We start from the raw sequence: 15,878 nt of genomic DNA, 5'->3' as shown, positions 1-15,878 counted from the left end.
GTCCACAGTGCCAGGTAGGGTAAGAGGAAGAGGATGGATCTGAAATCAGAATCGCTCGACCCTGGGGCCAGCGCTGACCGCACTGTGTTAAGTCACATGTTCATGCCTCAGTGGGGCCTTGGGCCCATTCGGTGAGCTCAGAGCGAGGATCCTTGGGAGGGGGTTGGAATTCCAGGGCTCGGATGACCTGGATTGCATGAGGAGGGTGCATAATGCATCCATGACTTCCCAGGGAACTGGGAGGTGGTAGAAACCCTAGCAACAAGGCCTCCTTGTAGAAAGAATGCCACTGGGATTATAGCCTTTTTACAGTGTTTTGTGGGTGCATTGTAGTTATACATTTTAATGGAGTACTAGATGTTTGTTAGAGGCATACGTGCACACATCACATGTTTATCCCCTCCCCAATTCCCGCCCCAATCTCTCCTCCCTTCCTCCCTCACATGTTTGGCTTCCTGATGGACTTTGATATGTTTGTGAATGTACATTATGTACGTTAGGGATTTCCCTTTTCCCCTCCCGTCCTCTTCAGTGAGGTCATTTAATTAACTCATCTCTGTTTCTACTTTATTTTTTGAAAAATGGCCTATGTTGCTGAAGCTTGCCTAAAACTGTGATCCTCTGGTCTCAGTTTACCAGGTTCTGGGATTACAGACCTGCACCTGTTGCTGGCCCCAGACCGATCACATCAGACCTGTCCTCGGGGCCTCCCCTCAACCCAGCCACATCCTCTGAGCCTCCAACACAGATTCTGGCCCAAGACAGGTCTAAGGTCCCAGATCGCAACTTGGCAGGAGACGAAACAGTGTGTCGTCCAGGCTCATCGCCGTTTGGAGCCTCCATCCCTCCCAGCTCTCCCTCCTCCCTGCCTTCCTGAGGTTGTGCTCTCCACACCACCAGCCTCCTCCTGGTACTCATCCTCCTCAACTTCCTGGCTCCTGGCATTCGGCACCCCTTCAAGGACGTACCTCATCCTTATCACCCAAAGCAGAAGCCCTTGGCCAAGTGGTCACCGATCACAAAGGCACTGGGGAGGACCCCGTGTCCCCAGCCTGCACTCCTGTGGGATGGCTGCTGGCACCACCGGTCAGGGGCTGGAAGTGACACTGGGTGGATCTGGATTGTGTATGCAAGGGATGGTGTGATGACCCCGGCCACAGAGCTTACCTGGGGAGCAGAGGGCTCAGTGGACACCCTGCTGCACCCTGTGGACTACTCTGCAAACCGCTGTTGTAGAGGAACTCAAGGATGGCAGGTGAGGCTGTGCCAGGGCCTCTGTAACCTGGCAAGGTGTGGTGAGGCTCCTTAGGAACCAGGAGAATGCTCTTTGATGTGGACCTCTGGCCACACCTTCACAGCGTGACATGGAAAACCTGGACCTGGGAACTAGGACTTGCCTTGGGAATCTGCCCCTTCCTTCCAGCTCCAGCCTGGCAGGCCGCTGCCTCTCATCATAATCCTCCACTCTGACTGCAGAGACATCAGGGCAGCCAGTGTCCCCTCAGCCTCTGTGGGGGCTGTGCCAGGCCGTATCCCAGACGCTGACTCAATCTGCACCCCAGGACGTCCCTGTGCTATTGAGGACATCTCAGCTGAATGAACATGCATGACTACCCAGTAACATTCCCTTTGGTCCATCTGGAAATGGACACCAGGTAGTATCGGTGTCCCTTTCTGTCCACACAGGGTCTGTTTCCTGACCCTCACCTGTTTCTTTAGCAATACTGAATCATCGTTGCTATAGAGGACATCTTCAGGCCTCTGAAGTCCCCGCTCTTTTAAGGTTTGTCGATGATGTCAAGTGTGCCTAGCCTAAAGTCTGTGCAGGACAACACAAAGCAGAGACAGGCTGGGGATGGTGGCACACACTGGTAATCCCCACGCTTGGGTGGCAGAGAGAGGAGGATCGTGCAGGTTTGAAGCCAGCCTCACTGGCTTAACAGAACCTGTTTCCAAATAAAAATGAGTCTGGGAATGTAGCCGTAAGGTAGAAGGGTTTGCAGGAACACCAATACCATCAAAAAATACAAAAAAAAAAAAAAAAAAAAAACAACAGAGAGACATCTATAACCATCCTTCAGGAACATCAATTTATTTATAAGGTGGATGATAAATGGGGAAAGGGGAAATATCCTGGGAGAAACCATCTCTGAGTTTTCTCCCAGGTGAGAGGTAGGGGTCCTCTCCTGCCCAGGCGACTCCGGGAGCCCTGTGACAGAAGCCCGCAGGAGACGCCGGAGGCAGCTCGAGCTCCCTTGTCCACGTGCAGCAAGCTGGTCCATGGGCAGCTGTGTCAGGTGAGGTCAGGCCGATGTCCACTCTGAGGGCAGAATCACCTAGCTGAGAGAGATATAAATTAGCAAAAGTCTAACAACAAATGGTATCTTGACTGATCTAACCATCACCCAGCACCCATAAATGCAAAGTTGACTTTTCAGTTGGAGAGGACATAACAAAGCCCTATGGAAAAGAACCCGCCAGCCTGCCCACCTACTCGGCATAGATGGCTCAGAGGTCTGGTGTCTTTATAGGTGCCACTCTCCTGAAGAATCTCCTGCGCTTCTGGCCAGCCTTCCCTGGTGACACTGTGTTACGAAAGGCTGGAGGCCCTGTGCAGGGGGCGGCCAGACAACAGCACTTAAGGAGCCAGTCCGCAATGGCCCTGGTGGCCTTTCTCCAGCCCCGCCGGTTGCCAGGGCCACAGGCTGCGGTATCTCCAGGAGACTTGCTGTGCCCTGGCTCGTCCAGAGGGCCGCTGTTGCGGGAGCTGGGCAGGGGGGGCTCAGGGTCATGCTGGGGGCCATCACAGGGAGCCGTGGGGTGGGACTTGCTGCTCTCTGGCTCGTCCACAGGGCCGCTGATGCAAGGGCTGGGCGTGGGGGGCTCAGGGTCATGCTGGGGGCCATCACAGGGAGCCGTGGGGGGCGTCCTCTTCAGGCTTCCCAGGGCGATGGCGGGCAGGCTGGCCCCTCTGCCCCTGTTCCTCCCTGATGCCTGCTCGTCCTCAGCCAGCTGAGGAGAAGAGGGAAGAAAGGGCACAGAGCCAAGGGCAGGATCACTGGCTCTTCTATTAGGAGGGGGAGGAGCGGGGCACAGGTGAGGCCTGAGCTTTGGGTGAGCGACCTGGACGTCGACCTTGAAGCCTGAGCCCGGTGTCAGCAGACTTTGCAGCAGGAGGTAGGTGGCCATGCCGTGATCATATGTCTTCTCACTTAGAGATAAACAGACTTCTTTAATATGGAAGCCCAACTCAACCATCATCCCCAACACGGTGGGGTTGGGCAGGTTGGGTAGCGGCTGCCTGGGATGTCCTGGAGAATTCTCTTGCTCCTGGCCCAGCCATGGGTGCTCCAAGATTTGTGGCAGCGTGGCCCTCTCAGCGGGGTCCACGACTAAGAGCTGTCTGATGAGGCTCTGGGCTTCGGCTGACACATGGGCCGGCATGTCGTAGGTTGCGTCCAGGATCTTCTCTGCCAGCTCCGGCACAGTCTCTCCGTCAAATGGGAGGCGCCCCGCCAGCATGTAGAACAGAGTGACCCCCAGGCTCCAGGCGTCCGCTGCAGGGCCGTCGTACTCTTCCCCCTCATAGAGCTCGGGAGCGCAGTATTCCGGGGTGCCGCAGGCCCCGCTCAGCTTCTGCCCAGCCCTGAACCTGCTCCCCAGCCCAAAGTCACACAGCTTGATGTTGCCGGCCTTGTCTAGCAGGATGTTCTCCACCTTCACGTCCCTGTGAACCACGCCTTGCTCATGGCAGTAGTGCAGGGCGCACACCACCTGCCTGAACGTTCTGCGGGCCTCCTGCTCCTCCAGGCCGCGGTCCCTGGGGATGTGCCACAGGATCTGTCCTCCAAGGGCCACCTCCATCACCAGGTACACGTAGTCCATGGTCTCCATCACCTGAAACAGCTGCACCACGTTGCAATGCTGCACACGCTTCATGAGCTCCACCTCAGTCTCAATGGTCTCCAAGATCCCTGCGACCTTGGACAAGACCTTCAGCACCACCAGGATGCCCGTGAGGCGATGGATGGCCAGTATCACCTGGGCAAAGCTGCCCCGGCCAATGACCCCCAGGACCTCATATTGGTCCCTCAATGTCTCCTCCGAGCACATGGTGGTGATGAAGCCTCGCTGCCCTCGCCTCCTCTGTCTACTCTCTCTATCTACACTACTCATCGTAACAACACTAAATACTATGCTAACTAAAAATAACTACGCTAGCTAAGAAATAAACAAACTAAAACAACAAGTAAACTAAATAAAAACAGCTACCAAAATTAAAGAAACAACCAACAAACAACTAAGAAAACCGAAAAACACCAAAAACAAAGAACGAAATCGAAATCCTGCAACTGCCAAACTATCAAATACGCTCACTAGCTAACTCTCCCACTGGTCACCCTCAAAGCTTCCAGCGGCGACCAGGGCCTTATATAGCCTGCCGTGGGGCTTCCTCACAATGGCTCCTGTGAGGTCACAGCAAGAAGTGGCCAGGTCACCGCCGGGTGTCGCCATGGTGAGCAGATCACACCTTGGGCCTCCAGGACCTTTTCAGTTTAATAATCAGAAAGAGAAAGGACTCCAGGAGCTTTTTCTTCACTGGGTTTGGGAGGCCGATATTTCCTTGTCTAGACATTAAAACATGTGGGATGTTTCCCTGCCTTTTTCCTTTTGAACAATAATAACTGCAGTAAATCTTAGTTTAAACACCTCAACATAACATCAAGGTATTTTTACATCAAGTCCTTTTACATCCACTAAGAATGATTGCTTTCAAAAGGGTGGTACCACTTCACTCATGTTGGGATCCTCTAACCAGCTCCTTTTCCTCAGACACAAGGCCCCGTGGTTAACATCTACTGCACCGTGATGAAGGGAATTTTCCCACTTAGGCTTCTAAGGTCCTCCTCAGATCGTACTGGAAACCAGAAACCCTGGAACCCAGGAGTCAGTGGGTGGAGATGTTCAAATATAAGGGACACTCTTGTTTTGTCAGCCAGGAATGTAGAAAAGTGTCTCCTCATAAGAACTCTTCCACATGTCTCTGTCCCTTCATGCTGATGTGACACCACCCTTCAGCTGGAGAAGATGATTCATTACCATCCAGAATTCAGAATATTCAGGTTGAGTCTCCAGATGTGGGGCAGGCGCAGACAGCCAGTGGTGGGTCAGGGGTGCGGGGCGGGCGCACAGGGGTCTGGGAGCACAGATATAGCGCAGAGTCCAGCACTGGTCTCTGGCTCAGGCAGGGTGCACGACAGTAGCACGAGGGCCCAGGGAGTGCAGCGCGCATATACGCTAGAGCTGGACCCGGTGCGTGGGCTGGGGGCCCGAGGATAGCTCATGGTCTCGGAGCGCGGGTGGGGCGCACAGAGCTATGGCCGCCCGGGAATCAGGCAGGGCACACGAGGTTAGCGCCCGGGCTCCGGCAGGGCGCGCGGGCTAGGCGCACAAGGTAAGCGCCAAGTCTAGGGATGCCGGTGGCACAGGCAACTAGTGCAGATCCTGGGGCGCAGGAGGACAGTGCTGGGTCCTGGGTTGGGGGACAGGCGCCCAGGGCCAGTGCTGGACCTGGGGTGCATGCTAAGACCTGCAGCTTCTCTGGATGCCCTCAGATACCTGGCTTCCTTGATCCAGGTGAGACCCCAAATTTCTAACTCAGATTCTGTGTCTCTCTCTCTTTGCTGTGCAGTCACTAATCACCTGGAGCCTCTACTTCTAGAAGCACGCAGGCTCAGTGTTGAATCTTCAAGGGCTGAATTGTTTCAGTATGAAACACCCCTCTGTGTCTTTCTTACTATTCTTCTAAACTCCTGCAGTCTGGTATCAGCACGGCTGCATCGTCTTTTGATTTTGTTGACATCCCGGGAGGAGAAAATGGTACCAACCTGTTTGCGTTGGGAGCAACTATATCCACTCTACAATGGTGGAGGTCTCTCCATTCTGCTTTTTCTGGTCCACGAGTTCTCTGATAGTGGATGCTGCTGAATTGCAGGGCCCCTCGCAGGCGACCCAGGATCCTCTCAGCTGTGTGCATGGGTCTCCTCCCTTAGAAGCACAGAGCGGGGGCAGGAGTCATGTCTTCATGGGTATCTCAAGCCTCAGACTTGCTGCAGAGATCATGCCACACTGACTAAGTTGCTAATGCACCTCTCGAAACAGCTCAGGTCAAGAAAGAAGACCTGTCTGCTGGTGTGACAAACTCTGGTAGGACCAGCACCGTCTCCTTTGCTCTCTCCCTCCTCCTCTCTGTCTGGATCACGCCCCTCACTGTTTCTGGAACCGCCTTTCTCAACAAAGCCGGATGCTTTATTGCCCAGGTCCCATTCTCCCAGGCTCAGCCCCTGCGAGTCAAGGCCTTGGTGTCTCAACTCCAGTTTGAAAGCCCCCGAAGAGGAGCGGAATCAAAGCCTGTGGTTCTGACAGTCTCCTGTGGTTTCCTTTTAGCTGATTCTATTAATAACTCAGAAAGTTCTTGACATTATAGGCTGTTTCCCCGAAGCTCTGAAGTGCAGGTGTGTTGATGTAGGCACCCTGCTCAGCCGTCTGCTCTCGGCCATCTCCTGCTCCGAGTTAACACTCTGACCTTCACTGTTGGGATCATTGTTAATCATCTGCTTTAAGGTCACCTCGGTTCAGCACAGACTGTCCCCCCAAGTGAGAATTGTTTGCACGCAGACAAGTTTCCAAGGACCAATGGGACCCTTGTTTATCCTTGCCGGATTCAACCTTGGTGTTGTTCCCTGACTCACCCCATGATTGCTTTGCTATTTCTTCTGATTAATAATTTCTTATAAGCCGGGCACATGTTTGTAATCCCAGCATTTGGGAGGCTGAGATAGGAGGATCACGGCTCAAGGACAGCCTCAACTACTTAGGCTCTTTGAAACTCAGTGAGACCCTGTTTCAAAATAAAGAATAAAAAGTAGCCGGGCATGGTGGTGCACGCTTGTAATCCCCGCGCTTGGGAGGCGGAGACAGGAGGATCGCGCTGGTTCGGAGCCAGCCTCGCTGGCTTAAGAGACCCTGTTTCCACATAAAAAAGTTAAAAAATAGGTCTGGGAGTGTAGCCCGTGGGAGTGTAGCCCGGAGGTAGAAGGGCTTCCAGGAACCCCAGTACCACCAAAAATAAATAAAATAAAAAGTAGGGCTAGAGTTGTAGCTCAGAGGTAAAATACCCTTGGGTTCCATCCCCAGTACTGCAAAAAATAATAATAATTTTTATGTTTTGGTTATAACCCTCAATAAAAGAAGGCCAGCAGGAGCAGAGCATCTCTCTCCTCTCTGCCCTCCCAGCTGCCGTGTTGACCCTGTTGTCCTCCATGCGAGAGACGACTTCTCATCAATCAGCATCAACGCCGTTTGCTACATGTCATGCGCCTAATGGCTCTGGACAATGGCTCTTCATCCTCTTGGGTTTTCAACAATTTAGTTTACTGTCTGTTTAGTTATAAAATAGAGAACACAGGCCATTGTTTAAACAAACACCTGCTGACACTGGCCAATTTGAGGGATGCTTTTGTTGGTGCCAGACACATCTTCCCTTGCCAATAAATATTAGATAAACCAACTCTTTGCATGCAATTGGCCAGTTTCCCCCAGCATCCCACAGGTGTCTGTGCCCACGTGCTCCCAGCCATGCGCTCTAGGAAGTTGTTCTGTTGGTGCCGCCTTGATCTGTCCTGTCCTGTTCTCGTCCACGCTTGGCCCACATCAATCCATCCTTTCTGTTTTCTGGGTATACAGTTGTGGACCATCTCCAAACTATTGATGACCCACCTCCTCGCTTCTAATTCTTAACCTCCTAAAATCATTCCTTTTGGTTAATTTTTTTGATCTCCAGAACATTCAGTAATATGGTGCTAACAGATGGCTTTTCTCCTTCCTAACTAAATGAAGACGCTTGTAATGCTTTCCCATTAGGTTTGATGCTCGTGTCTGGTGGGTTGAGATAAATATATTTTATCCTGTTAAGATTGTGTTCAGATATTCCTTTTTACTTAATACTAGCCAGCAGCTTGATTTTTTTTTTGTTGAAAACACATACTTTCTATCTGGCTAAGAAAGAAACCATCACACTTATTTTACGAAAACTTTAGATCTGGGAGTAGATAAAGTTTATTTCAATTACTTTCAATATCTGGGTATCAACTATAGGGTATTAAGGATCTCTCTGAACCTCAGGTAAAACATAGCATACTTTGCTCATAAAATACTGCAAAGTTTAATTGATGATGAAAAGAAAGCCCCAACACAGCGCTCCCTCGGAGCACGTGCTCAGCAAGTGGTGATTCCTTCAGTTCTCATGGGCATTGTAGTCCTCTCTGGGTTTTCTTCTTGCTGTGATCATGACAATAATTACATCCAAAATATAAACTATATTTGATTAAAACCTACTATGTAGAGCGGGGCATGGTGGCGCACGCTTGTAATCCCAGTGCTTGGGAGGCTGAGACAGGAGGATCACACAGGTTCGAAGCCAGCCTCAGCTACTTGGTGAGGCTCTCGGCAACTTAGTGAGACCCTGTTTCCAAATTAAATATAAAATAGGTCTGAGAGTATAGCCCGGAGGTAGGAAAGCCCCTGAGTACCACCCCCAGTACCACCAAAAAAAAAAAAGCCCTACTATGTAAATATCACAAATAGACGTTCTCGTTAATATAGTTGAAATATTTTATTTATATTTTTGAAAATTGTGGGGTTGTTAGATTAGCCCATGCCTCTTACCTTTGACCTTACCCGTGTTATATTTCTAAATTAGAAACAATATTTTTTCTGTATTCTGGAGGACTAACTTTGTTAATCTCTGGGTTGGGTACTTTGGGTGAGACTGAATTCCTGACCCAGCACTGCTTCTACTTAACACGAGGGGGCAGCATTGTTAAAGAAACCTGGCAGGGATAGTCTAGCGCCACGAAAGGTTATTTTGGTTGGAGCCTCAGTTAAAACACTGCTGAACTTTATCTAGTCCGTGCCATCTCGGTCTCTCTCCGAGTTCTTTATGAAGTAATGAGTGTATAAATACGCAAAACACACACTCAGCAAGCGATATCGGCAGGCATAGCGAACCCCTCGCCTCTTCCCCCAGCGGCTTATGGGCCCCTCTTCTCTGAGGAGGAACCTGGCGAGCAGAGGGCCTGCCGCACAGGGACCTCCAAAGCCCTGCCCTCAGGCACCACCGGGACTGCTGTGGTTCTATTGGGCCTCCAAAGTGCATCTCTGTTCAAAGAAAGTTTGAGGAATGACTTCATCCTCCGGTCCAGCTGGGGAACCAGAGGAAGAGGCCTCCTGCCTCCCGCAGACACCTGCAGCCGACGGTTCTTCTAGAACCCCCTGCGCACACAGCTTCTCTACGTGGCTTCCCAGGATGCTAAACGCCTGGAGGTGGAGGCCTCAGATTCGCCCAGGGGTCCCAGGCGACCCGCCTATGACTGACGCATGGCAGCACGCCGTGTGTGTGTGTGTGTGTGTGTGTGTGTGTGTGTGTGTGTGTGGCTTTGAGCCAAGGGCCTTCCACCTCTGAGCTACGCCCCCAGCCCTATTTTATTTTTTGTTTTGAAGCAAGGTCTCACTCACTAAGTTGCTGAGAATCCCTCTAAGTTGCCGAGGCTGTCCTTGAACCCTCAATCCTCCTGTCTCAGCCTCCCAAGTACTGAGATCACAGGTGGGCCTCTCCACGTGTGGCTCAGCATGCTCTTTTGACGATAGGCACCCATGCCAGAAAGGGTGGGTCTTTTAAAAATACCCCCTGGAACATCCCCAGAAAATCCCCCAACCCTGAGAGTCCTAGCTGGACACTTGTCCCTCCCCCAGGAACCACAGACCTGCCCCTAAACCCTCACGAGTGGCGATGTACTCGGTTTGTGGAGGATGGACCTTGTGTTTTGTCCTGGGCCGCCTCCCTCCCACTTTCTGGAGACAGAGCAGCTGGAACAGCTGACGTGGAGGCGCAGAACCCATGACTCTCTCATCGAGCCCGCTCGTTCCCCCAGGTGGGCATTTCTGGGACGGGCACTCCTTGGGAACCCCTTGAAAAGCAACGTACATTCTGGCGACATTACCCCACAAGGCCACTTTCCTAGGGCTGCGGCCAGTGTTCATTGTTGCTGAGTTGCTAACCCTAACTCCCTGAGATAATGGGGAAGGGACACCTTATCTCTGTGTCACCTCCCTCCCTCTCTGCTGCCCTCCGCCCCTCCTGGGAACTGGCCCCCAGTGAGATAACAGATCACTTGACTCTTGGCAGAATGTGAGCCCTTTCTTTCTGCGCCGTGCCCAGGGCGCCGGCAGGATGCAGACTGCTCCGCTCGGCAGTCCTCTCCCTCCCCTGACAAACACGCTCAGCCTCGACAGCTCCAAGGACCCAGCTTTGCCATGGGAGCCCTGCCAGGGGCCGGTCCCTGAAGGCTAGTCTAGCATAACCAGGCGTTGCTAAGCCTAGACTGCGGATTTTCCTCAGTCCTTAGTAGCGTCTGCTGTGATGGCTGCCAGGATTTCTCAGACTTCCCCTAGGGAAGACTTGTTACCGCACAGATCCCAGGGCTCCCGCGGCTGTGCAGCTTCCTGATGGACTGGGTCCTGAGAGGACTCCCGGACTCCACTTCCCCAGCCCCCCAATGGGACATCGCTGCTCTGGTCCCCCCTGTCCACCATGAGCAACATGGTACCAGGATACACCGGGGTGATGGGAGCTGCCCCTTCTTAAGCCCTCGCTGCGTGCTGGGTGCTGAGCTGAGTACCGATCACTCTGAGGGCTGGGTCATAGGTGCTGAGAGATTACATGACTCAGCCAAGGTTCCAAAGCCCGGAAGTCCTGGGGTCAGATTCCAACCACTGTCTTGCAACTCTGCTCTCTCTGACCACCATTACTGATGAGCAGGGACCGCCCAGCCCCTCTGCAACCACCAGACAGCTGCAGTCATTCCACACCCCAGCTGGGCGTCCCGGCTCCCAACTCCAATACAGGCCGCGCCTCTTCGGGCATTCTCGAGTGTACATTTCATGGGCGTGGAGCACATTCACCTCGGAGCACGGTCCTCACCACCCTCCACACGCAGAGCTCTCCATCCTCCCAACCTGAACTGCGCCCATTAAATACCCGCCCCGTGGCCCCGGCACCAGCCCCCAGCAACCCCTGCTTTGCTCCCTGTTTCTTTGAGTTTGAGTCTCTGGGTGGCTCATATCAGGAATCACAGTATCGGACCCCTTCATGACGCTGCGGGGTGTTTCACCCAGTGTAACCCCTCGGGCTCCCGAGCTGTAGAACGTGCCTTTGCTCTCAAGGCTGAGCAGTCAGTATTCCTCCACCTCAGCCTCCCAAGCATGGGGATTACAAACGTGCACCACCATGTCTGGTTTATTTCTTTTTTTTCTTTTTTTTCTTTTTTTTTTTTTTTGGTGGTACTGGGGTTTCTGGAAACCCTTCTACCTCTGGGCTACACTCCCAGACCTATGTTTATACTTTTTTATTTGGAAACAGGATCTCTTAAGCCATGACAGCTGGCTTCGAACCTGCACGATCCTTCTGTCTCTGCCTCCCAAGCGCAGGGATTACAAGCGTGTGCCACCACGCCCGGCTGCGCACACCATATTTTGACGTTTCATTCATCCATCCACGAACACTGGGACAGCTTCTAGCTTTTAACTATTGTGAATGCTGCTGCTATGAACATGGCGGTACAAATATCCCTCCGAGTCCCAGCTTCCAGTTCCAGAAGTGGAATTATGACTGGATCATATGGTAATTCTAGGTTTAATGTTTTAGGGATTTGCTTGCCCCCCTTTTTTTTTCTGCAGTACTGGGGATGGAATCTAGGGGCACTCTACCTCCAAACTATACCTCCAGCCCTATTTTATATTATTCTTTATTTTGAAACAGGGTCTCACTGAGTTGCGGAGAGCCTCACTAAGTAGCTGAGGCTGTCTGCAAACCTGCGATCCTCCTGTCTCAGCCTCCCAAGTGCTGGGGTTACAAGCGTGCGCCACCACGCCCGGCTCTATCTTGCCCTTTTCAGCAGCTGCTCCTCCCAGAGACAATGAACAAGGATTCAGAACATTCTTAACACCAATGCATTGGCTCGCTCTCTGACGGTGCTGTTGGGCTCCGGTGAGCAGATGGCGCACAGCGCCAGGCAGGTGCGGAGGGTGCACACGTGCATCCCAGAGTCTATTAGCAGAGCTCATACAGGTCAATACGTGACTTTGGGGAGACGAGTGTCTGGGACCACTGGATGGGACAAGAGAAGAGGCGGAGAGTCCAGAGGAGGAAGAGAGGCGCCTGCTTGTCCACGAGGAAGAAGCAGAGACACTTTTGAGACAGGCCTCCAAGGGCGAGCCTGGCTTGACTCTAGTGATGGGAAGATGGCATCCGTGCACAAGGTTGGTGCTAAGAAAAGCCAGAGGCAGGAAGCTCTCAGGAGGGGCAGTCAAGCGGCATGTAGGTTGAAGCATTGGAAGCAGTGGACAGGGTGGTCAGAGGGGCTAACGCTGAGACAAAGTCCTGGGGATCCTGGACGCGGTCTGCGCCGGGCATAGGGAGCCACCGAGTGTTTGGGGGCTGGAGCGTGACATGAGACCGCGTGGACTAGTGATTATGAGCAGGAACGGTGGGGTTGGCGGCCTGGCTCCGAATCCCAGCGCTGCCACCAAGGGCGAGTTACGGCGCCCCTCTGAGCCTCGGCTTCCCAACCGCCAAACGATGGTAACGGACCTCCCCCACGGGGCTGTTGCGGGGCCTTGGTGGACAAAGCTTTTAATCCACCGCCCGCCTTTGGGGTGGCTTTTATGCACGTGGCTTGAGCTCTGTCCCATGAAAAGTTACTTGGCACCACTCCGTGAGTTTCAATAGAACAGGGAAAACGGGCTCTAAAACCGGGGGCCACGGCGCCAGGCGCGGTGGCGCACGCTTGTAATCCCAGTAGTTGGGAGGCTGAGACAGGAGGATCGCAGGTTCACGGCCGGCCTCAGCAACTTGTGAGGCCCTCTGCAACTTAGTGAGATGTAACTAGAAGTTAGAACACCTCTGGTTTCAATTCCTAGTAGTAGTAATGATAATAATAATAATAATAATAATAATAATAACAGCAACAATAATAGGAAAGGCATTTGCAAGTCGGGCGAGTCTCTTCTGGAGCATAGGTGAGTTCCCCTTGCAGGCTGGAGTCTGGATGTTATATCTGGACAGCTGTGCGACCTCATAGGTGCTGGTGCTGGCTTCTGTGAAATGTCTGTGCGGATGGAGTAATATCACACAAAGTCCCCATATCTTACACTTCGCTGATCGGAGGACAGTGGGAAGACAGCCAGGCTTAGGCCAGGCAGGAGTCGCAGCTGTTCAGATTTTTCACAGGAGCGCTCCCGCAAATGATGCTGAGAGACTGTGGAGAGATAGAAATAGAAGCTGTGGTCTGAGCAGCAGCTGCGCCAGCCTGGCCTGGCCGCGCCCGCCTCGCGCTGGAGGTCGGCTCGCTGGCTGTGTTATTATATATATAGCCCATGGATGCAAAGCTGGCATCTGTCGCCTAGAAATAAAATGCCAAGAGCAGCCGCTGGGGGGCGCGCGCGAGCTTGCGCGCAGGAGGTGACCTCATCTTCCGGAAGTCCTGTCACCTGCTTTAAATAGCCGCGGGTGGCGGTGAGAGCCGAGGGGGCGGCACGTGTGAAGATGACACTCCGGCTCATTCCGGAGGACCTGGGGCTTGGGAAGGCCACCCGCGCGGGGTCACGGCAGGCAGGGCCTTGTGAGGAGGCTTAATCATCACCTCTGTGACTGGCAGCAGGGTCCAGAGAGGGGCAAAGTAAGAAGGCTCCTCCCCCTCCTCCCACCTTTCCAGCTTCTGGAAACTCCAAGGACTGGGGGGAGCCGGGCGTGGTGGCGCAGGCCTGTAATCCCAGTACTTAGGAGGCTGAGACAGGAGGATCGCAGGTCCAAGGCCACCCGCAGCAACTAAGTGAGCCCCTCCTCAACATAGCAAGACCCTGTCTCAAAAAGTAAAATAAAATAGGGCTAAGAGTGTAGCTTGGAGGGAGAATGCCCCTGAGTTCAGCCTCCAAAACAATAAAATAAAGACCGTGGGATGTTCAGTCTGGGGTGGGGTGGGGGTGTTGTTTAAGATGTAGCATGTGGGATGAATTTTTGGCAGGAAGTCCCAGTCCTGGATACAGAGAAACTCTGTCTTGAGAAGAGGTGCCCCGGGAGCGAGCCCTGGCTGCTCTTGGGCTTGGCAGGGCCTACGGAATCCTTTACATGGATGAAAGGTCTCATCAGCGCCAAGATCCTATTCTTGCTTAGGGGAGCCCCAGTGTCACTCCAGCAGAGAGAAAAGCTCATTTCAGAAGATTCCAAGGAAGTGGGCTCTGGGCTTCCAAATGTTCTTTGAATTTTTTGTTTGGGTCATCTCAGCCTAACTAGGTATTTTTCATCTAAACGATTCCCTTACTATCCCTCTGCCACAGCACCCTGGGGTGGCGCATGGGACTTCAGTGGCACGCGCCCAGCGTGGGGCCGGGACACCGTAGGTTCTCCTGAATGCTTTGTTCTGTCTGCCCCAGGCAGCCCGGAGGTTTTCCAAGTTAAATCCGAGCTATGCACGAACGTTTACGTCAAAGTAGGGGCTATGATCTTGAATTCTGGCCTCTAAATTAAAATCCCCCCCTTAAAGAAATTAACCTGATTCTGTAGCAAATTTAAGAAGATGCATGCCTTGTTCAATTAAATATTTTAATTTAAAAAATTGTCAACAGAGAGTGGCCCTTGAAAGGTCACCCAGCTTCCAGGAGAATCAGATTCTAAAGTGAGGGTTCAGATTGTCACGGTGGCGCGCACACCTGTAATCCCAGTGCTTGGGAGCCTGGGACAGGAGGACTGCAGGTTCAGGGCCATTGTCTGCAGCTTGGTGAGACCCTATTGAAAATAAATAGGGCTGGGGGTGTAGCTCAGAGGTAAAATGCCCCTGGGTTCAATCTTACGTACCAAAAATAAAAAAATAACAAAATAAAATAGGGTTCAAAGCGAAAATGTGTAAAAACAAGGTGAAGGATGACATAAATGTATAATTCCCTGGTTTTGTTTGTTTGTTTGTTTTATGGTGCTGGGAATTGGATCCAGGGCCACACAGTACTCTGCCACTGAGCTCTGCTCTAAGACCCTATTTCCCTGTTTTTGATGGTGGCTAGGGAAGAGATTTTTCCTGCACTATTTCTTCATTTTAAGTTACTTTCCAAAGTAACTTTCATAACTAAATTGCATTTTCTATTACTTTATTCCAAATAAGACCCCCCCCCTTTGTGCGGGTATGGGGATGGAACCCAGAGGCATTTGACCTCCGAGCTACACCCCCTGCCCAATTTTTTATTCTTTATTTTGAAACTGGGTCTACATCCCCTGCCCTTTTTTTTTATTCTTTATTTTGAAACAGTGTCTCACTAAGTTGCAGAGGGCCTCACTAAGTAGCTGAGACTGTCCAGGAACAGAGATCCTCCAGCCTCAGCCTTCTGAATGCTGGGATTACAAGTGTGCGCCACCACGCCCGGCTAAGACCCCATTTTTTAAGGTACTGCGGATTGGTGCCCATATCTTTTTGGAAGCCAAACCTGGTCCATGTGAATCGCCTTTTACAGACTACTTTTCAGTATTCCACTTTTCTTTTTCTTTTTTTTTTTTTTTTTTTTTTTTTTTGGTGGTACTGGGGTTCCTGGAAGCCCTTCTACCTACTGGCCTTAGGCCACCTCCATGCGTTGAGCAATGCCATAGAGCGAAATATCACATCCCAACCATTTGATGGGGAAAACTTCTGGTTGTACAAGAACCTAAAGGGTTAACAGTGTGCCCAGCAAAGAGAAGCGGGGAGCATCTCATTCTAGTCCATCACAGTTACGGA

The 15,878-nt window shown here is 52.1% G+C and overlaps 1 protein-coding gene across 1 annotated transcript; it reads right to left on the bottom strand.

Annotated features, from left to right (window-relative positions):
* Window positions 1–2,508: 2,508 nt before the first annotated feature.
* On the bottom strand, window positions 2,509–4,113 carry LOC308277253 (sperm motility kinase Z-like; the record flags this gene model as incomplete). Its single annotated transcript, XM_080716421.1, has 1 exon — window positions 2,509–4,113. One exon carries the CDS (start codon window positions 4,111–4,113, stop codon window positions 2,509–2,511), a length of 1,605 nt encoding a protein of 534 aa, XP_080572547.1.
* Window positions 4,114–15,878: the final 11,765 nt, after the last annotated feature.

This window comes from Muscardinus avellanarius (assembly GCF_963383645.1).
Source record: "Muscardinus avellanarius genome assembly, chromosome: 19".
Classification (NCBI taxonomy): Eukaryota; Metazoa; Chordata; class Mammalia; order Rodentia; family Gliridae; genus Muscardinus; species Muscardinus avellanarius.
Note: the sequence above shows the minus strand (reverse complement) of the source record. Positions and strands in the feature narration are given on the sequence as shown.